The 23,492-nt window shown below is 40.8% G+C and overlaps 1 protein-coding gene across 2 annotated transcripts in view; it reads left to right on the forward strand.

Annotated features, from left to right (window-relative positions):
• FARS2 (phenylalanyl-tRNA synthetase 2, mitochondrial) overlaps positions 1-23,492 on the forward strand; it is a 250,347-nt gene that overhangs the window by 134,163 nt on the left and 92,692 nt on the right. For both annotated transcript variants that reach the window (XM_035895900.1, XM_009640373.2), the window contains one exon: positions 12,169-12,329. In XM_035895900.1, the coding sequence (XP_035751793.1) occupies positions 12,169-12,329 (161 nt within the window). The remainder of the gene's footprint in view (positions 1-12,168; positions 12,330-23,492) is intronic.

Here is a 23,492-nt window from a genome sequence, read left to right on the forward strand (position 1 = left end):
GCGCCCGCGTCTCTTTCCCCTGCAAAAGCCAGTGGTTTGTGTTCCGTGCCCCTGCCCTGTGCACGGAACAGGGTGGTTGGCGAGGAAGGAACTTTTCCGTGCCTTACTGAAGTCTGTATGGGGTTGTTTGGTTTTTTTTTTTCCTCTATGGTGCTTCAGATTATGTACTCCTGTAGTTTTCAGTCAACTTCTAGCCAAGTCTAAATACATCTTTAGCCCACCTTATTTGCAGTTGTGACTGCTTATTGAAGGAGGCCATTATTTCGGGAGGGGGAAAAAAAGGCATACGAGAGGTACATACCTGTGTTCAGTAAACAGTACTCTCTTTCTCAGAGGCTGTGCCTGTGAGTAAAATAGAGCGCTGCTTGGGTGAAGGGCCCAGGTACATTCATCCACAGGAGTTTGTTTAGCTCTGGCTTCCTCTGGAAACTCACAGTTAGTGTGGTCTCATTGGTACCATGACTTGCTGTCAGCTGAACTCATCCAGCGTTTACCCTGAGCTGGGCATGGGTTGAGTCAGGCTCTCTGCAGTTCAGTCCAGGGCTGCAGGCATCTATCAGCGCCTTTCTAGGACCCAGGAGACTTGCTCCCTCAAAACCTCCATGCTGCATCCCAGCAAGAGAGAGAAACCTTCTTGGTTGGAAAGCCAGAGCCCTGCGGGGAGCAGGATGAGGGGCAGTTTAGGAGGCAAAGGATATCACTAAGTTTACTACTTTTCCTGTGAAGGACCGCTATCTGATTCAGTTTCCAGGATGGTCATTCCTCTGTGGATGAATTGGGACTGCTGGGTGGAGGATGCTGCTCTTGCAAGCCTCTGCCTTGCGAAGGCAGTAGTTGGAAAGTATGGAATGGGTGTCTTTAATGACAGCGGGAAAGGACAGTCTGTGCGCTTGAATGCTGCTCTGCCTTCGCTTCCTTCCTGAACGAAAAAGTTCCTAGCTGAATGTAGGAACACCTCCTAACTCACACTTGTTGCATGTGGCCGCTGACTGTGTGCTTTTTGTTGTCTCAGTGCCCAACTCAAGACCCTGGGGTCTGATTTGCAGAAGTGTTGAGCACTCACAGCTGCAGCTGTAGTAATGGGAAGCTGTACTTTGAACATATTAAACACTGTGTAATGCTTGGTGCTCTGAAACATCAGGACCCAGGTATCTCAGATTGGGAACAAAATTAATAGATGCTTTTGATCTTCAAGTCTCTGTGCCCAAGTTCCCAGTCTGCGATACAGGAGACAGCAATATTTCTTCAACGCACAGAGACATGTGGAAGAAGAAAAAAAAAAAAAAAAAAGTCTTTCATATTTTTCAAGCATTTAAATATTGTGGAGTTGAATGCTTCATTGGGAAGCTCATAAAACAAAGAATGTGTCTTCAGAGCTCTGCTTGAGTATTGCTCAGTGCGTAAGGCACTTGGGGTACACGTTCAGCAACACAAGGAACGCAGGCAGGGATCATTAACCATCGCCTCTTCTCTGTGCTGAACAGAACAAAGTCCTGTGGAAAGATTAGTACTTGTTGGTCTCATTGAAGACAGCATCGTAATTTATTTCTAAGATGAGAGAATCGTAGTGTTCCTCAGGCAACCTTAATTCTAGCATTTCAGAATATCTGAATGTTTCATTGAAACACCGAGTGTTGTATTAAGGCTCACTTCTGTGGGCCATTTCCTGGTTGTTTTAAATTGAAAACTGAAAAATGGAGATATTCTGTAGTATATCATCACATTCTTATGAGTCATCAGTGTAATACAATTACAAGCTTTGTAGAGTAATTCCGTGTGTATATACCTCTAATTATTACACATACAAAATATTAGATATAATTGAGAGTTTATATGAGCGTAGTGGGAGAATCATGATTTTTTTTTTTCAAGCAGCTGTGGAAGCTGTGGAGTGCTTTATGTGGCAGTCTTTGCCACCTTTGAATATCTTCTCTGAGGAAATTCCCTCGTCCTTCAAAGGTAAATAAAGCTGTTCTGTTTTGTGCTGTTGGTCCCTGTGTAAGGGAGTAAACTGTTCTGTACAATACATACGCCTAGGGAGAGGGTAGTTACAGAGATACCCTGCTGCCCGTTCCTTTGCAATGAGCATTCCCTTCATTCCTGGCTGTTAGTGGTAAAACTCTACTCACCAGCTGTAACTCCAGTAATACATGAAGAGGTTGTCTGTGGGATGCTAACACGTTTATGTAAACACGTGTACAGCACCAGCTGGACATCACCAGTGTATCAGTAACTTAGTGTACCCCATAATCTAATGTAACACATACCTTGTGCGCGTCACTCCCCAGCCCAGTATAGGAGAGGTTGGCCAGTGTAGGTGTGCTATAGACATACTTCATACTAGCAAAACCAACTCCTTGCTGCTGGAATTGTGCTGAGACAGACCTTTTGCAGATTACAAGGTACATTGTTAAGAAGAATCTCATCAAGCTTTCCAAAGAAAAACAAGCTTTATCAGTTCACTCTGCTGGGGACACATTGCTGTTGTCTAATAAGGTAATCTTTGGGGTTTCATTTTAGCAAAGCTTGTACTTCCCTGGATGCCCACCATACCTGGGAAAACAGCCTTGAATGTAGAATGGGACATTTTGCTGTGGATACACTTTGCTAGGAAATGTCATTAGAGATAGCATAAAAGTGGGATTTAACAGTGTACATTGAAAGACTACATATAAACTTAATTTTGAACATATAAAATAGCAGTGATATCTTGCCAAGATATTAGTCCCTGAGGGAAAAGGAAGTTCTTGTAGGATTCTTTTCCTTTTCTATTGATTTCATTTACTGTAGGGTTGTTGTAGTCATGCCATTTTGCTAGAACAAATTGCAGAGCATAATCTGTTTCACTTGTGTATTTTATTGCTTCTGCATCTGTTTCCATCATCTTTTACGTGCCTTGTCAGCTGTATGGCAAGAGTGGGCAAGACGGCTCTGCAAAATGTACAGCTAAGGTGCTTCCACAAATTATTTCAAGGACTTCAAGCAAAACCTCTTCTTGTGTCTTTTCCTATGCTTTTTTTTGGTATAGTTTATATGGGACTTCACGATGTTAATACTTCTTCTAACTGCAGTAGTGTAGAAGCTGCTAGTACTGTATTGTGTGAAACTCCTTCAACCATTTTATGCCTACTTGTAATACAATTCATCCCTTTTTAAGAAATCATTCTTTTTCAGAAGTAAATGCACTGCTGCCAGAACTCGGGAATTTCATACAAATTAGAAAGTAGAGACAGAAGAGTTAATTTGAACTTTAAGCAACAATTACTTTCTCATCAATATTTTATTGTTACCTGCTTCATATGGAGATGGTGGGTTAATTTAAAAAATAGTCTCTAACTAAATGTTCTACTCGTAAGCAAGAAGAGCATGGAGGTCTGGCTGTGATCCTGTAGTGTTACTGGTGAATAAGATGAGTTGAAATAAATGAAATAAATTATAAATTTTTTAAAAAAAGTGTCTATAGGCACTTTGAATAGTGCAGGAAGACAGAGATAAGGAGAGGAGAGTACTCAAAACATAATTGCCATTGTATTTGTGTAATACGAGTTCCTAAATCATGAAAGAGGTTATTAGAAACTAATTAAAAGAAATCTGAGAAAGAAATCCAAAAGAGAAATTAATGTGTGGTGATTACTGTGAGATGAAAGATTTTTGCTCTCTTACATGTAATTATACAGGAATGCTTGTTTCATGATAAAAATTGAAGCTGAAATGGGCACAAAGGGTCAAATTAATCCAATCTGATTTACCTGTCTAAAAGTGAAGTGTTTTGTCTGTACATGTTTTACAATAGAGTGATTGTTCATGATTCTCTCTCCCCATTTACAGTAGAGCCAAAGGGACTGGCTTAGACCAGGTACCTAGCAATGTGTAGTGGTGAAGTAGCCAACAGCGTCCCCCAGAATTAGTCTTCTGCTCAGCATCTTATTGCACATATCTCTGCTTCTGCTTGGAAGCCTCCCAAAATCCAAAGAGAATACATTAATAGCCATCAAGTTGTTAATAACCAGGCACAATTTCAAAAGATGAACCCAGTAGGAGGGAGTACTCTCTTGCCTGGAGTGAAATCCTTCAGTTCCTGCCCCAGAAGAAGCTGGGCATGGCAGTGCCATTCCACAACGTCACTGAGCAGGCGCGGGGCTAGGCACAACTCAAGTCCTTTCCTAAGTGATGCAGTTCAAAGGGTCGTGGCCACATGGAAGTCAAGCAGTGCACTACAAGCTAAAGAAACCCATTTGTAAGTTCAGGTTTTGCTCCACCTTGGTGTTCCTGGGAACATGGGTGTGAGAGAGGAAACAGAGGAGACTTTAAGCACAGGCAGAAGAACAGGTCATGGCTCCCTATGCCTTTTCCTGAGGCACAGAATTGAGTTTCCTGAGGTGTCCTTTAACAGTACAGCTGTATACTTTCCCTTTTATGCGTGCCTTGTGTACAAAACATACTATTGAGCATCCATAGGTATATTATAGGTGTAGATGTTTGCAGGTGGCCAGGTTGACAAATGCCAATTGGTGTTTCCACTATATTCAGGAACAATGTAGAAAGAAAGGCAAGAGGGTCCTTTTGTGACATTGTCTGCAAACACCACTTGGTAGTGTCTGATCTCATGTAGTACTTACTTCCTGTAATTATGTATTTAAAACACATCCATGTATTTGAATAGCATGAGACCTGTTGACAGAAATTATTTTGCCTGGGATCACGCAATGGTCAAATTTTTTTTGATGGGAGATCAATAAGCAGGCATGGCTTGGGAAGCCAGTCACACTTTGAAGAGCCCCCTGTGAGCAAAAGTGAGAAACGCCCTTCAAACCGTTGTAGCACAGGACCGGTGGAGTAGTTCTCTAGTAAGAATAAAGGAAAACTGGGGATAGTGCTTCTGAACAAAGGTTTTTCTAGCCTGTGCTATATGACCATACGTTTAGGTACTCCTGCACCTTTCATGTTGTGATTTTTTGGAATAAATTAATTGTGTGTACCTGGAACCTTGTCAGAACTGCTATGAAACACTCTAGTGGGATTATGTTGCCGTTCATTGTGTTTGAGTATATATGCTGCACTTGAGTAAGAAATCTTTTTATAGCTTTACCATCAGAATGCTGAACTACTATCTACAGAAGGATTTTGAAATTTAATGTTTTCATTTGTTATGTGTCTTAACTAAATCAATCCTCACCTAGGAAAAGACAGGACTAGTATCCCCACCTCAGTTATAAGGCAAGTGATGCATACATGATCATGAGGCTGTTCATGAGTTTCTTCCAAGGAATGAGTTTGTGGCAAAAGAGTGTAGTTGTTAAATCATAAACCTTATCTGTCCATTTTTTTAATATATTGTAGAACCAAGAAACCCTAGTCATGAGCCCAAGGCTTCTTTACGGTAGGTGCTGTAGAAACACAAAATGCAGTGTCAGTCCCTGCCTGTAAAAGTTGAATTTACTGTGCAGTGTCAGGCTTTCAGGGTAACCACGAGATTGTGCTGCTATCAGATGAACACAGTTTTTAACCTTTTAAGATATACAGGTGTTCTGGCTGTTCTGATTTTTGAACAGGAATATCAAACAGATGCTAATAGCACCCCGCGCTAGGATACATAAACTGTGGCCTCTGTATCTTTTGAGGATGTCTTAATCTCTTGAGGATTGTATCACACTGTGATGGTCCTTTTATTCTTATTCCTTGCTCTGCCTCTTGTTCTTGAAGAAAAAACCATTTTGTATGACTTAATGGTCAACTTTGGTATTGGTGAAATTTTGCCAAGAAAGTTGCGTCTGGGGGCAATTAATATATATGGAATGAATTTGTCCAGCTGTACTTATACCCCTGAAAAAATGAGATTCTTAACTGAATTTTTGAACTCTACTGTAGGCTTGTTCTTTCTGCCAAGTGGCAGCCCCTCATATATTTATTTATAGCTTTTAATTTTTTCAACTCTACATGGCCCCAATGTCTAGGGAGACTTAATGGCACTATAAAAGACCCAAAATCTCAAAGTCCAACTTTGCCTGAATTAACAAAACACTATGAAAGGAATCAGAATTTGCTTTTACATAAAAAGAACAAAAAAAAGCAGTACTGGAGCCCGCAGGCAGAGCCAGGGGAAATAGACCCAAGGAGTCAATTAATTTTTTACTGTGACATAAATTAGGACAGCAAATTGTGCTGTCCTCCATGGAGAATGTCCAGTCTTGAGATATCCAGGGGTAAAGGAAAAAACCCTCAAATACGAAGACAGCCATTTGTTCAGATATGTAGGCTGAATTAGAGAGAAGAAGGATGACCACATACCATAAAAGTGTAATTAATGACTAATATCTTGTATTGCACTTGGGGCTTAAATGGATACTTTATCTGTAATTTAAAAGGTTGAATGTTATTGCAATGTACAGTTATGAACTTTGAAAAAATATCTGAAGTTTTAAGTAAGATTCTGTTTAATGGTGGTTTTGTCATTGATTTTGTTGTGAATGCTTAGGAGAGCTTGTGGGAGTGGGAGAAGTGGACTCGGGCAAAGATAGATAGAAAGGAGGAGGACTGAGGAATTAATAACTTCAGAAGCAGAAGGATAGAAGAATTGGAAACTAGAAGTATCAATCCGAGGTGGGAAAAAATAAAAAAAAGAAAGATTCTTCTTGTTGTTGCTTTGGTTCACTTGTTCCTCTTCTTGCTAATCTAGTTTTCCTGTCGTCTTCTGTTCTGGTCATCCATTTCTCCCTATCAGAAATGTTTTCCTGCCAGCTATTTGGCCTGGTGAAATATTGGTTAATGTACGTTAATTACACATTAGAAGAAAGTTGAATCTGGTGGATGGCTTCCTTGGGTAGAAATTTTTTAAGTACACTGTTCCTTTAGTATGTACCCAGCTATTTTGGTTATGGAACAAAAATAAACATACATATTAAAAACAGTCAAACCCTTTAAAGTTCTTTTGCTTAGTTTTCAAGTGGAGCAAACAGAACAGATCAGTCTGACCCAGGAGACACAGCTGTGGTCTCAAAGTGACTATTATTGTTAGAAAATTATTCCACATATGAGATTTAGAAAGTTAAGTTCTTTTTTCTATGGAATAGGCATAATTGAATGTTTACTTCTTTTCTTGAGTTCTTGAGGAGTGGCTTACTTAGCATGCATAGTCTGAAAGCCGAGTCCTTATTTTAGGAGGTAATTTAAACTGAATTGCACACGGGAGCCTGAATGCATCAATTTAACAGAGTTAGAGAATAATATGACAGTTCTGATTTTTGCTTTTGCTGAAGAGAGCAGTTCAGAAGGCAACTTCAGTAAGCTTTTTGGCCTCAGTTGCTTAACATCCCAGCCACCTGACCTTGCACTTTCAGCAGCTCTTCTGTATTAGACTGACACCTTGGTGGGGGTTTTTCCATGTAAAACGTTTGACTCCAAACACACAGGAGTTTTATCTGAAGTAGGAAGTAATTTAAAATGGCTTATTTTTAACACGGGTAAACATGGTTTACCTCATTGCTGTGGCGTCCATGTAGAATATGCGTTCCTAGTCTCGAGTGATAAGTAAATATTTATTTTGCAGAAGCAGTTTTTCAAAGCCTTGTTCATAAGCTGTCCATTAATCACATAGAGTTCAAATGTGGGTATAGGTCTTTGTTTCAGGAATTTCTGATGTTTTAAGTCACATGTTCATTATATTTTACTTTTACATGGTTTAAAGTAGTGGTTTGTTTTATAAAAAATGGTTTGTAGTGCGTGTATCCTTGAGAATCTTCACCCTCTTCCCATCATTTTAGTCCCTGAATTCGCTCCATTAACAGCCATGGTTTGGACTGAAAGCAGGAGATCAAGTTCAGGTCTTTGCTTCTGGAACTCATCCCAGCTTTCAGCTACACACACTTTGAGTATATTCATTTTGGGGTATTTTGTGAAGAACGCCCTGTACGCAGGCTGTTGTATGCTTCTGACTTTGCCTCAATCCAAGATCAAAATTTAATTTCTTTCACTTCTCAGTAACTGCTGAGTATAACAATTTGAAGACCCAATTTAGACTCTATTGAAGAAAGATTTCTTTATTGGCAGTTTTACAGGAGTAGCGAAAATTGTTAAATAAAAGCCAGCATAGATATAAAAATGAGTGTGACTGAAGTATGTAACAAAAAAGTTTTTGGCAACCTGTTCCTAACATTACGTTGCAAAATATATCTTAAAATTAAATCTTGTACAGTGCAAAATGTCTTGCCTCACACTCCTTGGGAAGGTAAACGTTTCTGTCTGTGGGTATTTCTGAGGATTCAGTGGGAATCCATGAGTTCTGGCAGGTCATTATATATGCCTCGGCGAGTAATTATGAAACTTCCCATCCTGGCTGATCAAATCTAGCTTTCATTTAACAATGCTTTTTGAAGAGTGGCTTGATTGGTCTACATTTAAGCGTAAACTGATTAATCTGGGCTGGAAGCTGAAGAACAGGACAGATAGATATGGCTTCTCAAGGAAGATAAGGACTCTTGAGCTCCCCTGTAAGACGCAGCTGCAATGATGCAACCTTCTGCTGGAGTCAGACTGGACTGTCTCAGCCCCCAGCATGGGAAGCCAGTCAAACTGTTTTATCCTTTCCTTTTCTACCTTTGGCTACCTGACATGCAAAGCCTCCAGCAATTTTCTCCTGGTGGGTAGTCAAGTTTTTCACATGAGGCAGCAGGAGCCTGGCAGTGTACAAACCTTTGAGGGCCAGTTAGGGAAAGCTCATGTGTCAGGAAAGCTTTATCCATTGGGCTGTGTTATTTCAAGCAGTGATGCTGTGATTGCCCCACCAGGTCTCTGGAATCTGCTGCTTTGGCCAGGTCTCCTCGTCAGAACCTCAGCCTGTTTTTTTGCCACGTTTAAAGCTATTCTGTGTTCGTTGTTTCTGTCATATGGTGACTGACATTCACTTGACTTCTTTGCATACTGCTTGCCAAAACTCAGTGTATTTAAACATATATATGTGCTGTGAAAAACTTTGGGTTGCTCTCACTCAACGGAGCGGTTAGCTTCACGTTTAAGTCAACTGGTCACTTCCAGTCAGGAATAAGTTTAGGAGTGTGCTTTAGTCTTGAGTTCTCCAAGGTAATTCTTCAGATGCTTTAAGTCAATCATATTTTTAAATGCTGCATTGACTTGGAACTTTACAAAAAGGAAGTTGGAGAAGAGATCAGAGACAAAACAAATGAAGATGTGGAGTACAGTGGAGATTTGCTTTTAAGTCAACTGGTCATTTCCAGTCAGGAATAAGTTTAGGAGTGTGCTTTAGTCTTGAGTTCTCCAAGGTAATTCTTCAGATGCTTTAAGTCAATCATATTTTTAAATGCTGCATTGACTTGGAACTTTACAAAAAGGAAGTCGGAGAAGAGATCAGAGACAAAACAAATGAAGGTGTGGAGTGCAGTGGAGATTTGCCAGTGCCGATTCGAGGAGGAATTCTAGTTATCTGCATTTTTCTTTTTCTTTTCTTCCCCTCCTCCCCTGCCCCTGAATAGTGTGAATTCTTCAATGATACAGCTTTGACTGCAGATACTTGAGAAGTTCGTGGTCTTGAAGGTACAAGGATCATCCAAAAGACCAGCTCTGCAGTTGTGTGTTTATTCATAGCTCAGATGACAATGTTCTGAGTTGCTAGGTAGATAGCTGGGTGAATGATTTTTTGTCTGCTACATAGTGCAAAAAAGTGAGATGTGTCCCAGTCCTTAAAAAAAAAAAAAAAAAATGCTGATAGAAAATCAAGGCGTTCATTGCAGAATTAAAATGCGTAGCAAATCAATTTGATATTAATATTGTATATTAACCTCAAAATGTAAGCAGACTTGCAATGAAAACCATTCTTATACCAAAACAATACAAAAGCACAAATCTTAAATGTAAAGCTCTGCCTACCAGAATAAGCACCCATTCTGCTGATCTTCTGTTATATTCCTTTTTTTTTCCCTGTCTGATCTATGAGTAATCATCAGTAATGTGGGGAAGTAGGATCATCATCCCCTATCAGGTATCCTTAAATGAGCATCACTGATTTAATTAACACTGATGCTTAACCTGGCATCTTTAGGTTTCAGGTTCAATGCCTCTGATTAAGCAGTGGCCATTCAGAACCCTTATGGATATTACTCCAGGTGCTCAACTTTATCTCTGGAGGAGGGGGTGGATTGTGTTAATCAGTCTACAGAAATGTCCATATATATATGAAAGTCTGGCACTCTTGAAATGAATAGGAGTTTTGCTACTGAGGCAGAAGTTGATGATCTAAGACAGACAAGCTGGAAGTTTGGGGAAGCAACACCATTGCAATGAATTATATTCCCTTCTTCATAGCCATAAAAATAGAATTACTTTTATATGCTGGAGTATGGAAAGAAATAGTACTTTCAGCTTGGAAAAGAAACAGTTTATAGTTTGCACTTAAAGTCAAAGCGCAAAATATTTCCCAAACACAAATTTCAATACATTCTGTGTAGTCACTGTCCTTTCTCTAAAAATACCTTGATCAACAGCAGCAAATCATACAGTTCTTCATGTAATGTAGCATGGATTGTAGGTTTCCAAGGTCAGGTTAGCTCAAAGTCTGTTGGTTGGTCTAAACATACTAGTTGGCCCATGAGGTGCCTTTTGAGTTCACACCCAGTCCTCTATTTCTTAGGACTTCCACAATTCAGTTGATAAACTGTCTGCTTTCAAAGGTCAGAAAGTGCAAAATCCTGCCTCTGAGCACAGGAGAAGGGAGAAGGCAAAATGCCCGTACTCCTCTGGCGAATGCTGTTATAAAGTTGACTGAATTCCTGTGGCACTGCAATGCTGCTGAGATAGCAGATGAGGCACGGATGTGTTCTGCTGGGGACTTAGTATTCCAGGTAAATAGGCAGGCTCAAATTAATTAAAAGAATCAAAGTGATGACTGTGTCTCTTTTCCCAAGCTTGCCTGCCTCTATGTAAACAGGACTCTGGACTGTTTTGTATCAGCATTGAACGTGACAGCATACCTCAGGACATCATCAGTGCCCAAATAACAGGAGTGGTCTCCTTTCTGATAGCAGAGATGGGGTCAGAAAGACAACTTCTGCCTCCAGCATGATGGTGGGGAAGCTGCCGAGTTCGAAGTTTCCAAAAAATTAAAGTTTAAATTAATACTGGGGGAGGCAGGTATGGCCTTGGTCTAGCTGGGTAGCTGTGAGATGTATAGTGACATTATACAAGTCAGGAGCACACTGCTAGTGCTGGTGGTGAAGAGTCAAGTCTGTCACACATGCATGCGTCCTTTCAGCATAAGTGTGTTTATTTAGGCATTTGTTTAAGTTTTAAAAAGCTCTGAGCCTTTGCCAGAGCTGCTGGGCTTTCAGCTGATTTCAAAATCAGTAGGATGATGGCTAAACATGGAGTTGGTTCCTGGTGTTGAAAAAAATCCCCGTTTAATGACTCAGTGTTCCTGCCCTGTAAATGAAGGAAGGTATGAATATTTACTTTCCTGGCAAAAATGTTGCATTGTTAATATCTGTACAGGTCTACTGTATTAAGTATTCTTGTCTTTTTTTATTTAGTGCTGCATAAAAGAGAATTGTGTATGTGGGAGCAGTGGCTTGTCCCAGGGGCAGCAGCCCAGGAGTTCCCTGGTTGGAGGTGTGATGTTAATGCAACTGTGCCTCATGTGCCATTGCTCTGTTTCTTCTAGATGCCTTGAAAGAGGCAATTTTAATCCTCTTAAGTGTTGGTAATGATGTTAAAGCCACATAGGCTTGGCCTGGTCTGTCAGCCCAGGTGAAATACTCTGGAGAGGAAATTCATGTTTATGTGTCTTATAAAACACAACTGAGTCAGGTGTGAAGTGCTTAGTTCTAAGGATAGCAAAAGGGAACAGTGTATAGTGTTACGTAGCATTTCTCAAAGTCTGTCTGAAACTTTGGACGCGAATTGCCAAGGGTGTGGCGTTATTTTATTACCACTTTTGGTTCCTGGACTCAGTGATATGCCCAGTCTTGCTGCAGTTTTTGATGGAAGTAGGATCTATCCTGTAGCCTTTAGATCTTTCATTTGGCAGTTACTTGTAGGCTTTTCTATCTTGCCACTTCACCTTTTTTTTTTTTCCTTGGTAAACAAGTGAACATTTTATCAGCAATTTTTCATGTTGTGAACTTAAGCTCTTGAATTTTTATCTTGTTTGTTTGTTTATTGCAGCTGGTGCACAGGATAAAATTGGATGGGCATTTGGCTTGGGTTTGGAGAGGCTGGCTATGATCCTGTATGATATCCCTGACATCCGACTGTTCTGGAGTGAAGATGAACGCTTCTTGAAGCAGTTTATTGTGCCTCACGTTTGGCAAAAAATAAAATTCCAGGTAAAGTAATTATATATATATATATGATAATAATTTTCTGCCAATAAGAAGTGTGTCTAGCCCTACAGAATATCACATAATTAAAATTCTGTGCCATTAACAGATTAGGTTTTAAAGCAACCGCTTTCCAGCTATCATGATTTTCTGATATACTGCAACAAAATCCAGCTTTTGATGATAATATTTTTTTCAGCCAGATAATGTTGTGAGTTGCTGCTGATACCCAGTGAATAGCTCTGTTCTGAGTAATACTTAAGCATATATTTATCTTTTAAATTTATCCAGAACAGAGATTGACTTAGGCCTGTGGCTGGTTTGGGTATGTTCTTGAATTGTGTCCATAATTCTGTTCAATTATAAAAATGTTTTTGATGCTGAGCATTCAAATGTTGTAATACATTCCCAATTTTTCCCATTGTTTTACTCTACATTCATTGAAATCAATGCGGGTTGCATTGTCAAGCTTCAGCAAAATGCTTTGTGAATGTGCCTTGCCATCTTCTATGTGTCAGCTCTTTCTTCCAGGTGAAAGCGGGGGGAGAGTACAGGCTCAGCTTGTATTTCTTTTGTAACTCCTCTACTGAGGTGATTTTTGTAGTTGGAAACCTTGTCTTTTGTAGTTGCAAAGTAATCAAGCATAACTGGTTTGAGTGGAAATGCTACTTCCATAATATGCTTCAGCATGAGCACGGGAAGGTTCAAGCCAGCTGGTATGACTGGTCTTTGGGGGAGTTGAGCTGAGATAGCTCTGTAGATGCTTGACGAAGTCTGAAGTACTAAAGCAGCAAAACACTTTTTCCTGCTGCCTTTTGCCATTTTCCTTGCTTTGTGAACAGCTTGATTATCTTGTATAAGAATTGAAAATATGAAAGGGGAAATCAACAGTGATAATGCTCAGATAATATTTGAGCAGTCTCCAGATCAAATCAGCAGCAGAATCCATTTTTTAATTCATGGCAATTCTGGCACATCTCTGGTAGAGTCAAAAAGTCAAAATGGTGTTTGAATGGGTTTGGGAGGTAGGCTGGGTTTGTTTAGCTGGGATTTTGTGGGCTTTAGTTTGGTTTTTTGTTTGGGGTTTTTTTCTGGTGATACTGGCATTGAGGTATTCAGATTGTGGTTATCACAGAGAGAAGACAAGTTTTTGCCACTGTTCCTGAAGGTGGGTCTACCTATAGGTTTCCCTGATCTCCTACAGAATGTTTGTTGTTCTTTTCAGTAAGGAATGCTCAAGTCTCCTTCTTTCAGCCCATATTTTTCTGACTGGCATTGCTCCTGAGGAGCACAGATTGTGGCTTGATTTATAGATTGCAGTCTGATCTCTGGAACTAAGATGAGATTTCTTGCTTGCTTTAAAATTGTGGATCCAAGCCTCAAACTGATATTAGCAGTAGATTGGGTTTTTAGGGAAAGGCCCAGATTGTCAGAATGATATGGTCTGATGCTGAAGGTGAGCCAAAGAGAGGGCTACGTGTCTGGCTTCTCTAAGTTGCCTATCACTTCCATGTTCGGCTTCAGATAGAGTCAGGTGTAGTGAACTGATCTGAAGATGACAGAGTCATAGATTACTGTGGATAAGCTCAGAGGAGAGGACATGGTTTCTAGCAAGCTAAAACTGAAAGAAATATTCCCCACCCCACCCCTTTATTTGGTGCTGTTTGGTAACCTTAGCTGAGCAGGAGTCACTGGAAGCACATGGTTTTGCACTGTTTTGCTGGGTAACTGTCTGTGTCGTCAATAGGAGGGTGGTGACAAGGTCTTGGTAGGTCTTTAAGCATTTCTTCTTGCTGAGCAGTGTTGGTTTCAGCTGGCATTGGCTCAACTTGGAACAAGGAGAAAAGTTCTACAACACAGAACTGATGTTGTAGGGAGAGTCATGAGGCTTGCTGGCTGAAATATATTTTGAAGTCATAACAAGAATCAGGAGGTATGATGCAATAGATGGGGGAGTTCAAGGAAGAGAAATTGTCAGCTGCCACTGTACTCTAACATGGACCAAAGGGAAAGATGGGAGTAATGTTATGGGGCCATTACCTGCTGCTTTATCACATGAATATGCTGGCAGTTGTCATATCCCAACAAACAGGCCACTGAGAAGCATACAGGTTGGGAGAATGAGAGGTCTGGGAGAGGGCAGCAAAGGTGGGACAATGGATTATTTTCAATCTCTTCTCTCTCTCTTCTAAAGAAAGGAGGTGGCCAATGTTTTAGAAACAGATTTTTGCTTTGGTATCAAGCAATTGTTAGGGACCTTTTTTTTTTCCTTCTTTTGTTTTTTTTTTCACCCTTTCCATTTTAACACATACATACACACACCCCACTTGCATGTCCCATCTTCAGTTTTGGTAGCATAATTCTCCCTAACTCTTAGTTTATATTTTTCAACTCTGTCTCTGAATATAAGAGACTAGAGGCAAGCTTGGCTGTTGTTTTAAAGGCCTATATCCAGCTTTCATCTGGTATCTTACATTGAGCTTTTTCAAGCTCAATACTGTATGTATTTCTAGTACATACTGCTTTTTAAAGGTTTAATGGCTCTTCGAATGCTAATACTGTGACATAATCTTTGGTGCTATCAAAAGACCTCGGGTGACAGGAGTTAGTAAGCCAGTTTTTCTTTCTTTCTGTTCTGTGTTATTTTTCAGGTATGCTGCAAAACCAAGTTAACAGACCTTATGCACCTGTCTGCTTTCTAAAGAGTCATAATCAATGAATGGCATAGTTTATTCATATCATATTTGAAAGAAAACTTTTGTCCTGTCTTCCAGTGTTGATGTTGTACGAAATCTCAATGGATGTTAAAAAAGCGTCAGATTTTCTGCATGCAAGGCCATGCAGTACTTTTCAGCCTGACTGAACTGAACCAAGAGAGACCAGGTGTTTTGAGAGCCTTTCATTATACAAATTGAATCCTGCAGCCTCAGAAGGCCTGGGTAAATGCCCATCCTTTATGTGCTTAACTGAGATAGACCTCTCAACCTTTGGACACTCCCCCCATCCTTTCTTATAATCTGAATATTTTCCATCAACATAAATATTTTTCCTTCTGTTCAATAAAATTTTCTTCAGATATGTGAAGTCCACACTACTACATAGCAGTAACCTTTCATAATAGCTGGGCTAAATATACTCTTGTTCAAAAATGGAATTTAGTTGGAGCATTTTCTTAGGACTCAAAGTGTATGTTTTGTGCCTTTTAACAGCCTGAATGTGTCAGACTTTTCCCTGTGTCATCAGTTGCTCAATATACACGTGCAGGCTTCAGTAGGTCAAAAAGCTGCTGGGAAAAGCTGACAGTGCTTGTACCATTGTGGCCACTCAGCACAGCAGTGTTAGAATGCTGCTCCCCACAGATCAGATTATTGCATTGATTTGGATTACCAAATCGCTCTAGCTATAATTTGACACAAGTCACAGCAGTGCTGGGGGATCAGAGGCTGGTAACTTGCTTTCAATCACTTGTGTAGGGCTTCTGCTCAGACTGTGAAATGAAAGGCTGAGGATGGACAGGGCAGGAAAGACTAAGCACCTGCAAGGTGTAATGTAATAAAACAAATGGCTTGGATCTGATCTAGCGCACTGTGGTACACCTGTGTTCATCGGGACTCTGAGCGTAGTTGCATGTAATCGCTTTCCGGTTCATACTGAGCCAGCATTCTTACAAAAAAAAAGATGTGTCCGTGGGCTGACAACTCTCGAGAAAAGGTACAAAAATGAAATGACATTTAGGGAAGGAAGGCACTCACAGTTCAGATGAAGTGCGGTGTGCCCAGGGGTGTTGATTAAGACGAACGGGCTCTGGCAGCAGGATGGTTCCTGGAACCTCCATCATTTCGCTGCCACGGTGAGCAAGCGGCATGTCATGTCAATTGACTGCTGATGCATTCCCTCCTCACAAAGTCACTTTCATTTGATGCTGCTGGCAGCTGTAGCTGCTGTTTTTTAAAATAATTATTTATTTCAGTTGCAGATGAGCCTTGTGGCCTGGACTGAGGTCAAGCAGAAGCATTTTTATGCTGTTCTAAGGAAAGCACTGGTACAGAGGGAATCTGGATCAGATTCCTAGCTAAACTGAAGATTACCTCTGAAATTATGGGAGTTGCTTTCTTCTTCTTTTCCTCATTTCCGTAATATCTGTAATATTCTGCAATATCTGCAATAAGCCTAGCACCACCTACTTTTTACACCCTCCTTTCTATCATCTCCAGGGACCGCTCCTTCCTTGTATCTGCTTGGCACGTGCAGTCTCCCCAAACTCAGTTCCTTCATAAATAACCTGCTAGCTTCAGTACTCAAAATAATAGACTCGCTAACCAGGATTATTCTGATGCCACCAGGATAGACAAAGCTCTTAGAGCAGCTCTGCTGGGGAGACCTGAGGAGCCAATAACCTTTGGCAGTGAAATGAGGAGAGTTGATAAGCAGCTTGAATTGACACTGTTCACCACCTGCACAGCTGTAGCCAGCATGGCATATGTGGCCCTAACCTAGAAGACTGTCTCTGCTTTGGAAAGTGAACAGTTGAGGTTAGCAGAGATGAGAAAAAGTATATCTTCAGACAGCTGTAGTTGTGTGGAAAAAAGTGATTTTGTTATACGGGAAAGGAAATCAAAGTGGGCTTACCTTTCTCCTGTGCAAGATAGCACAGGCTGGGCCTCACTCATTCCGATTTGCCTTTGCTCAGTGTGCCACAGGAATTAAGCCCCTATTCTAATGACAAAGGATTTATCCAGTAGCCCAGTTAGCACTATTTGCTACGTATGTGAGCCCTCTTGTTCGCTCAGTTACACCGTGCGACTTTTTTACCTTACTGTGCATTTTCAGTTTTCTGAGACAGTTGTTATCCCTGTGCATCTTTCCTATGCACATACCTGATTGTTGCTGGGAGGCATATAGCTTGTCCTGAAGCCTTAGAAGATGCTGAAGATGAAATGCATTGGTAGGTCCAAGGGGAAACTTTTGCAAATTAAACCATCTTAGTCTATATCCTTTATTCCATGCTTGAGAAGGAGAGCATCTAAATGTATAAGCCAGCCATTTCAAGCAGTTTGATCTTATTACATTCACTGCACAGGGTGGGTCTGTCTGATCCATCATTAGTATGCTACTCCATATAATTTATATTTATCTTCTTAGTCTGTGATTAGCTTTATTTTCCAATAAAAAAGTAAATAGATTCACTAGCTGCTACATTTTCAGATATTTTTCATCAAGATTAGGTAACTCCATGCTTAAATGGTTATTCATTTATTATGTTTACTTTCTAATAGTGCATCTATTAAAGGCAAATAGGCAACCATTAGTATGTAAATTTAACTTGGATGTCTGAACAAATGAGGTACAGCCTCAACTGTGATTTATTGTCTAATTAGTTTTACTGTAATTGGAGATATATAATGTGTGTGCATGCATGTGGAGGTACAAGAAAAAGTAGGCGATGGTGTAGCATAAACATTTTATTGGCATGACTTTGGGAAGGTTGAATTTCTTATGAGTGACTTACGTAGATCATCTTAAATGAACATCAATAAAACCTTTACAGTGCTGTATATCATCTCAGGTTTGTCTGTATACTCTGCAGAACATGGTGAAACTCCTTTTCTTTTTTAGCATTGGATAGCCATGGAAAGAAGGCAAAAGTACCTTCTTCATTGTGGAGATGCTGCACTGAGCTGCATGATTGGATTAGAAATCACTTGATCATCAAGTCTTCTCTCATCAGGATGTTACATCTCATATCGTTTGTAGCCACTGCCGGTATTGAAGCTCTAGGAACCTGAGCCCTCTGGCCCCAGTCAGGCAAAGTACTGAAGCACATGCTGAGCTTTGAACTTGTGAGTAGTCCTGTTTAAGTCAATGGGGTAGTTCCTGTGCTCAGTGAAACATAACCTAAATGCCTAAATAGTTTCAGGTCAGAGATCTCTGTGCTTCCTGGGATCCAACTGAGAGTGATCAGCACCTTGCAGGGCTGAAGCGGAGGGAACTTTCAAAATGACTGTTAGAAGCAATAAGAGTTGAATCTGACAGCCACAAACTTCATTTTCAAAATCTTTGATCCAAGCCAGTTTTACTGATCAATACTTGGGTAAAGAAATTCAACGAGGAAGCATCTGGAGAGTAAACAGGACTTGAATTCCCGTTCTCAACTAAAGACAATTGGCTGAAAATGCAGGAAGGAAAGAAGAAAATACAGGCTTAGCAATAAGGATAGAGTGGGTGGATGGACTATCACATGAGACTGGATACAGGAATAAACAGACCACTGAGATGAGACAAAGTAAAAGGAAGGTAAAAGAGAGAGGAGCTGTACTTTTGGCATTGGGGGCAACATGAAGAAGTCTGGGAGCAAATGGAAAGTTTAAACAAGTTGGGGGGGCGGGGTGGGAGAAGAAGAAAGACACAGAAAAGAAGAGCAGGTTTAAGGCAGAAAACTGTTGAGACTGATGAAAAAGTCATCTTCTAAATCAATCAGAAACTCTTCCCTGACTTTATACTGTACACATCTACTCTTGATCTCCTTCCAAAAACTCAAGAAATATGAGTGACCACAAAAATTATGACCACAAGCCATCAAAGCAATTCTGTACTTCAAAGTATTATCAACAGTCTCAGGGTGGGGAGTGGTGTTGAAAGCAAGGAGTGTATTGTCTGAGAGTAATGACTGAAACATTTATAGCAGCTCTCCAAAACTCAGGCATACCTCAAAAACAGAAAAGGAGTGATGAAAACTAGTATATTCACTGCTATCCTATCCTAATTTAATTTTGTGGACTTTTAAGTCCAGGTCTAAAAAATAAGGAGCTTGCATACCAGTGAACCACAAATGAGTAATATATGGCTTTTCCATCATATGATCTAGTAAACAGATGCTCAGACACACATGCAATTTCACTGGAGCACAACTGGACCTGTGTGCTCAGCCTTTCAAGGTAATGAATTTTCCAAACACATTCAGTGCTTTCTTTCTCTGGCCATTCTTAGCTTTTTACTTCCCCAAATAAAACCTGAGTGAGGATACTTCACACAGCTACTGATTATAGACTGTCGGTCTCTTGTTTAAAAAAGAGAGGTTTTGTACAGAAGTGCAGGTATGGGAAGGTGTCGAAGAGTGTTACCTGTATTAGTTCAGTGTGCTAGGAACAGCAATATGGGAATCAAAGGAGTACCCTGTCTTATCTTCCCACCACAGCTTTAGCTTGGCTTTCATTCACCTTTATAGTCTTAGGATCTAAGGCTAATTCAGGTTGGAAGGGACCTTAGGAGATCTCTAGGCCCACCTCCTCCTCAAAGTAGGGTCAGCTCTGAGGTCAGGCTAAGTTGCTCAAGACATTATCGAGTTGGGTCTTGAAAAGCTCTGAAGACAGAAACTGCACAAGCTTTTGAGGCAACCTGTTCCACTGCTTGACTGTCCTCATGGTGAAAAAGTTTTTTCTCATATCCATTCTGAAATTCTCTTGGTTTGGCTTACATCCATTGCCTCTCATCCTCCCACCATGCATAGGAGTGAAAAGCCTGGGTCTATCTTGTTGATGACCACCTTATATGTACTTGCAGGTTGCTGTTAGGTTCCCCTGAAGCTGTCTCTTCTCCAGGCTGAACAAACCCAGCTCCCTCAGCCTTTTCTCACAGCCCTCTGATCTTCTTGGTGGTCCATTGCTGAAATTGCTCCAGTTTGTCTTTCTTGCTCCAATGTCTTTCCTGTATTGGGGGGGCTGAGACTGGATTCAGTACCCTAGATGTGGCCTAATGAGCAGTGAGTAGAGGGGGATAATCACTCCCCTCGGATCTGCTCTCTGTGCTCCTGTTGATGCAGCCCAGGATGCTCTTGGCCACCTATGCTGCCAGGGTGCATTCAAGCCCTGTCGCTGTGCACCAGAAGCTGCCAGATCCTTCTCAACAGAGCTGAGTTCTTCTCTCTGCATGTTTTCATGCTATCCCTTCTGTGGCTTATCGAGGAGATGTTGCTTTCCTTCACTGTCAAGGCTCTTCATAGCCTGTTCTCACTTGGCAGCTCTTAGTCCTAATGCATACATCAAACTGGACAGTGAGTTCAACATTTCTTCCCACTTACTAGATGCCCATGTGAGCATTTTGGATTTTCTCTGATAGTGCTTCTCACACCAGGGAGGAGATCTCTGTGATATCCACTTTCCTGTTCTCTTTCAAGCATCTCCTTCACACATTCCTGGTTTCTTGCAATGCCTACCAAAACAGCTGGCAGCAGATGTCTGAGGTGGTGAAGAGCTGAGAGACCTGTCTGTCATTTTTGAGTTTCATTTCATGGTTCCAGTGGAGTCTACCTCCAGCCTTCATCTGCTTGTGGTCGTTTGTCATACAGTTAGCACATCAGGTTTTAGGGGCAGGAACCACCACTGCACTTCACTTTTTGTCTCTGGATTTGTGAAACACTTAGTGTGCTGGAACCCAGGCCCATGACTAAGGCTGCACTGAGATGATATTAGTGAAACTCTTGATAAAAATAACCGCTGACGGTGATGTAATTCCCAGCAATCCAGCTGCTACCCTTTGAGTTAATACTGATGATACAGGTTTTCACACGTACTCTGTTTCCATCCATCTGCCCCCCCACTGCAATCTAGTTGTACTGATAGCCTCCCATTGAACCTGGACAAATCAGCAATAGTTTAATTCCTTTCCGCTTGTACTTGGAAACGTGTCAATAGCCCTTTGTGCATAGATTAGTTAGTGATATTTATCTTACATAATATCTCCATTTGTTGTCTGCTGGAGCACCAAAGGGTGAAGCAAATCCATGACATCCATCTAGCAGCCACCTTGATAATAGTCAGATGTACAGAGAAGCCTATGGTATTCATTAGCAAAAGCTTAGCTCTTTTCGTCTCCTTCACCTGTATTCCTTGAAAATACTTTAAGTAATTCTAGGTTGTTTTCACAGTCTTAGAATATTTGAAAACTCTCGTGTTCACCTCTGTTAAGTTGTCACATGCCAATAGCAGATTTGGTCTTGCTGGTGGTGACTTGAAGTAAAGTAGCTGGTTTGAGCTGTTCTTTGTGGATGTCATGAGTTTTCTACTTTGTACACAACTGTCCCAGTTGGAATTTGTCTAGAGTGAATGGAGTATGTGTGTATATGTATATATATATGTGCAAAGAGCAAAATACTTAGTCCTTACTTTGAGTTTTCCGTGCTAACACACAGTTAAATCACCAATAGATTTTTTTTATGACATGGCAGGTAATTCTAAAACCTGGATGTAATTATGTATTTCCTCAAATTCTCAGCAATGTGGGAGGTCCAGGGCTTTACTAACACAGCTAGAGGCTGTCAGAGGGGTTTTCAGAGGCTTGCAATGTGAAATAGCATTGTGTCCACCTGGAAGATGTCCTGTCTTTTGACTCCAGGTCCAGTCAGACACAGCAGTTGAAACTTTTCTCCATTTGAAGGATTTTGGTGGTTTTCTGACTGCTGCATACTACTTGTTCCCAGAGCCTTGGTTCTCACAGTATCAGGATAAGAAGCATAATTTTTTGTTCTTTCCCATGTACCCATTTACCATTCTGCTCTGCCGTTCCAGTTCTACTGCAGCAGCTTACTTATGTGGTTACACTGTGAGGTGGATCAGGGACCCTTTTTGCTCTGCGGTTCCTTAAAGCTGTATCAATTCCCTGATCCAGTTCTTGGTGTTGCCCCATGCCCTCAGCACAACTGAGGAGACAGAACTTTTCTTTTTGGAGGCAGGATAAAACCAGAAGTGACTGGGGAAAGATGGGAGGAAAAAAGGTGGCTTTGCCACTGGATAGTGTGCCACAGTGCCATGGCCTGTATGCGTAAGCAGCACAAGGGAATGGTCATGGATCAGTGAGGGAAGTGAGCAGTCTGGGTGGAAGGAGGAGCAGGAGCCTTTGCTAGCTGGGAGTCTTCTACCTTTTCCTTCCATGTACCTTGGACATTCAGAACCTCAGTCCTGGAGGAAGGATGGAAGGAGTCCAGAAGTAATTGAAAGAGAAGTGAAGGACTAGAGAAGAAAGAACAGAGTAACTTGGATGAAGACATGCAGCTGTTCTTGTTGAAAGGGTTTTTTGTCACTTAGATTCCAATTGTGGCACCCCAAGTAAAACAAAACTGCAATGCTCACGAGATCCAAAGGCCACTGAGTCTGTAGATGTGTCCCATGGATTTCAAGTCTGGCTCTCCATATCCTCCTAAATAGGTGTTTGCCATTGTCCTTCCATGCAATTAATGTAAAAATACTTTCACATAAAAAACAGAATGTTACCTGTTCAAAACCAAATGAAAGAATCAAGATCACGTGGGTTTTTTTTCTGCCTCTCTGTAGTCTGGAAAGTTGGTATGAAATGGCAGAAACTCAGCCTCTCAGAATCTTCCAGAGTGGTAACATTCACAGCGTATCCCATGAAAGGCTTTGGCACAAGCAAAAATAAAATATAGTGCCTCAAGAATGTCCATCTCAGGTGTGGCTGAATTTAGAGCACATCGTTAGTTTAGAGGATGATGGGTGAATATGTAGAGAATGTGGTATACCCAGCAACTGTGTCATCCATACAAGTGAAAGAGATTCTCAGCAACTGGGAACAGACTGCCAGGGACTTCCTTCCAATTTGTTTTTAAACAAAAAGGAGCAACTGTAGCCTTGACTGAATTTTGAGCTCACTCCAACATGATGTAAATAAAAACCAAATTTCCAGTTACAAATGATGCTGCACTGTACAGTTATTGTCAGTAGAATCATTTTGCTGCTGATGTCTGTCTTTTTTTGTAGGCAAAAGCCAATGCTACCCAGTCAAAGTACACCTGATACTATTTAAATGATTACTTAGCAAAAAGTGCAATAAGCTTCAAAAAGCATGTGTGTTACTGTGGTTTGCTCTGATCTCTAAACCTCATATATTTGCAGTTTGACTGGTTGAGGCTCTTTAAAACAAATGGCTCACAAATGAGTAATTCTGCTGCTGAATATATCAACCGATCTTTATTGCATCCCAAATGATGAAGTATAATGGTTATACAAAGTGCTTAAATAAGCCATGGAGCAATTTCCAGCAGTGATATATATGCTGAAACCCACATTAAATTAATATTAGGTGAAGGGGTAAACCTGGAAATCTAAAATAACAATAGATTTCATATTGGTTATGTGAAGCTATGCGAACCAGCTGCTG

This window comes from Egretta garzetta, unplaced genomic scaffold, assembly GCF_000687185.1.
Source record: "Egretta garzetta isolate BGI_Z169 unplaced genomic scaffold, ASM68718v1 scaffold246, whole genome shotgun sequence".
NCBI classification, from domain to species: domain Eukaryota; kingdom Metazoa; phylum Chordata; class Aves; order Pelecaniformes; family Ardeidae; genus Egretta; species Egretta garzetta.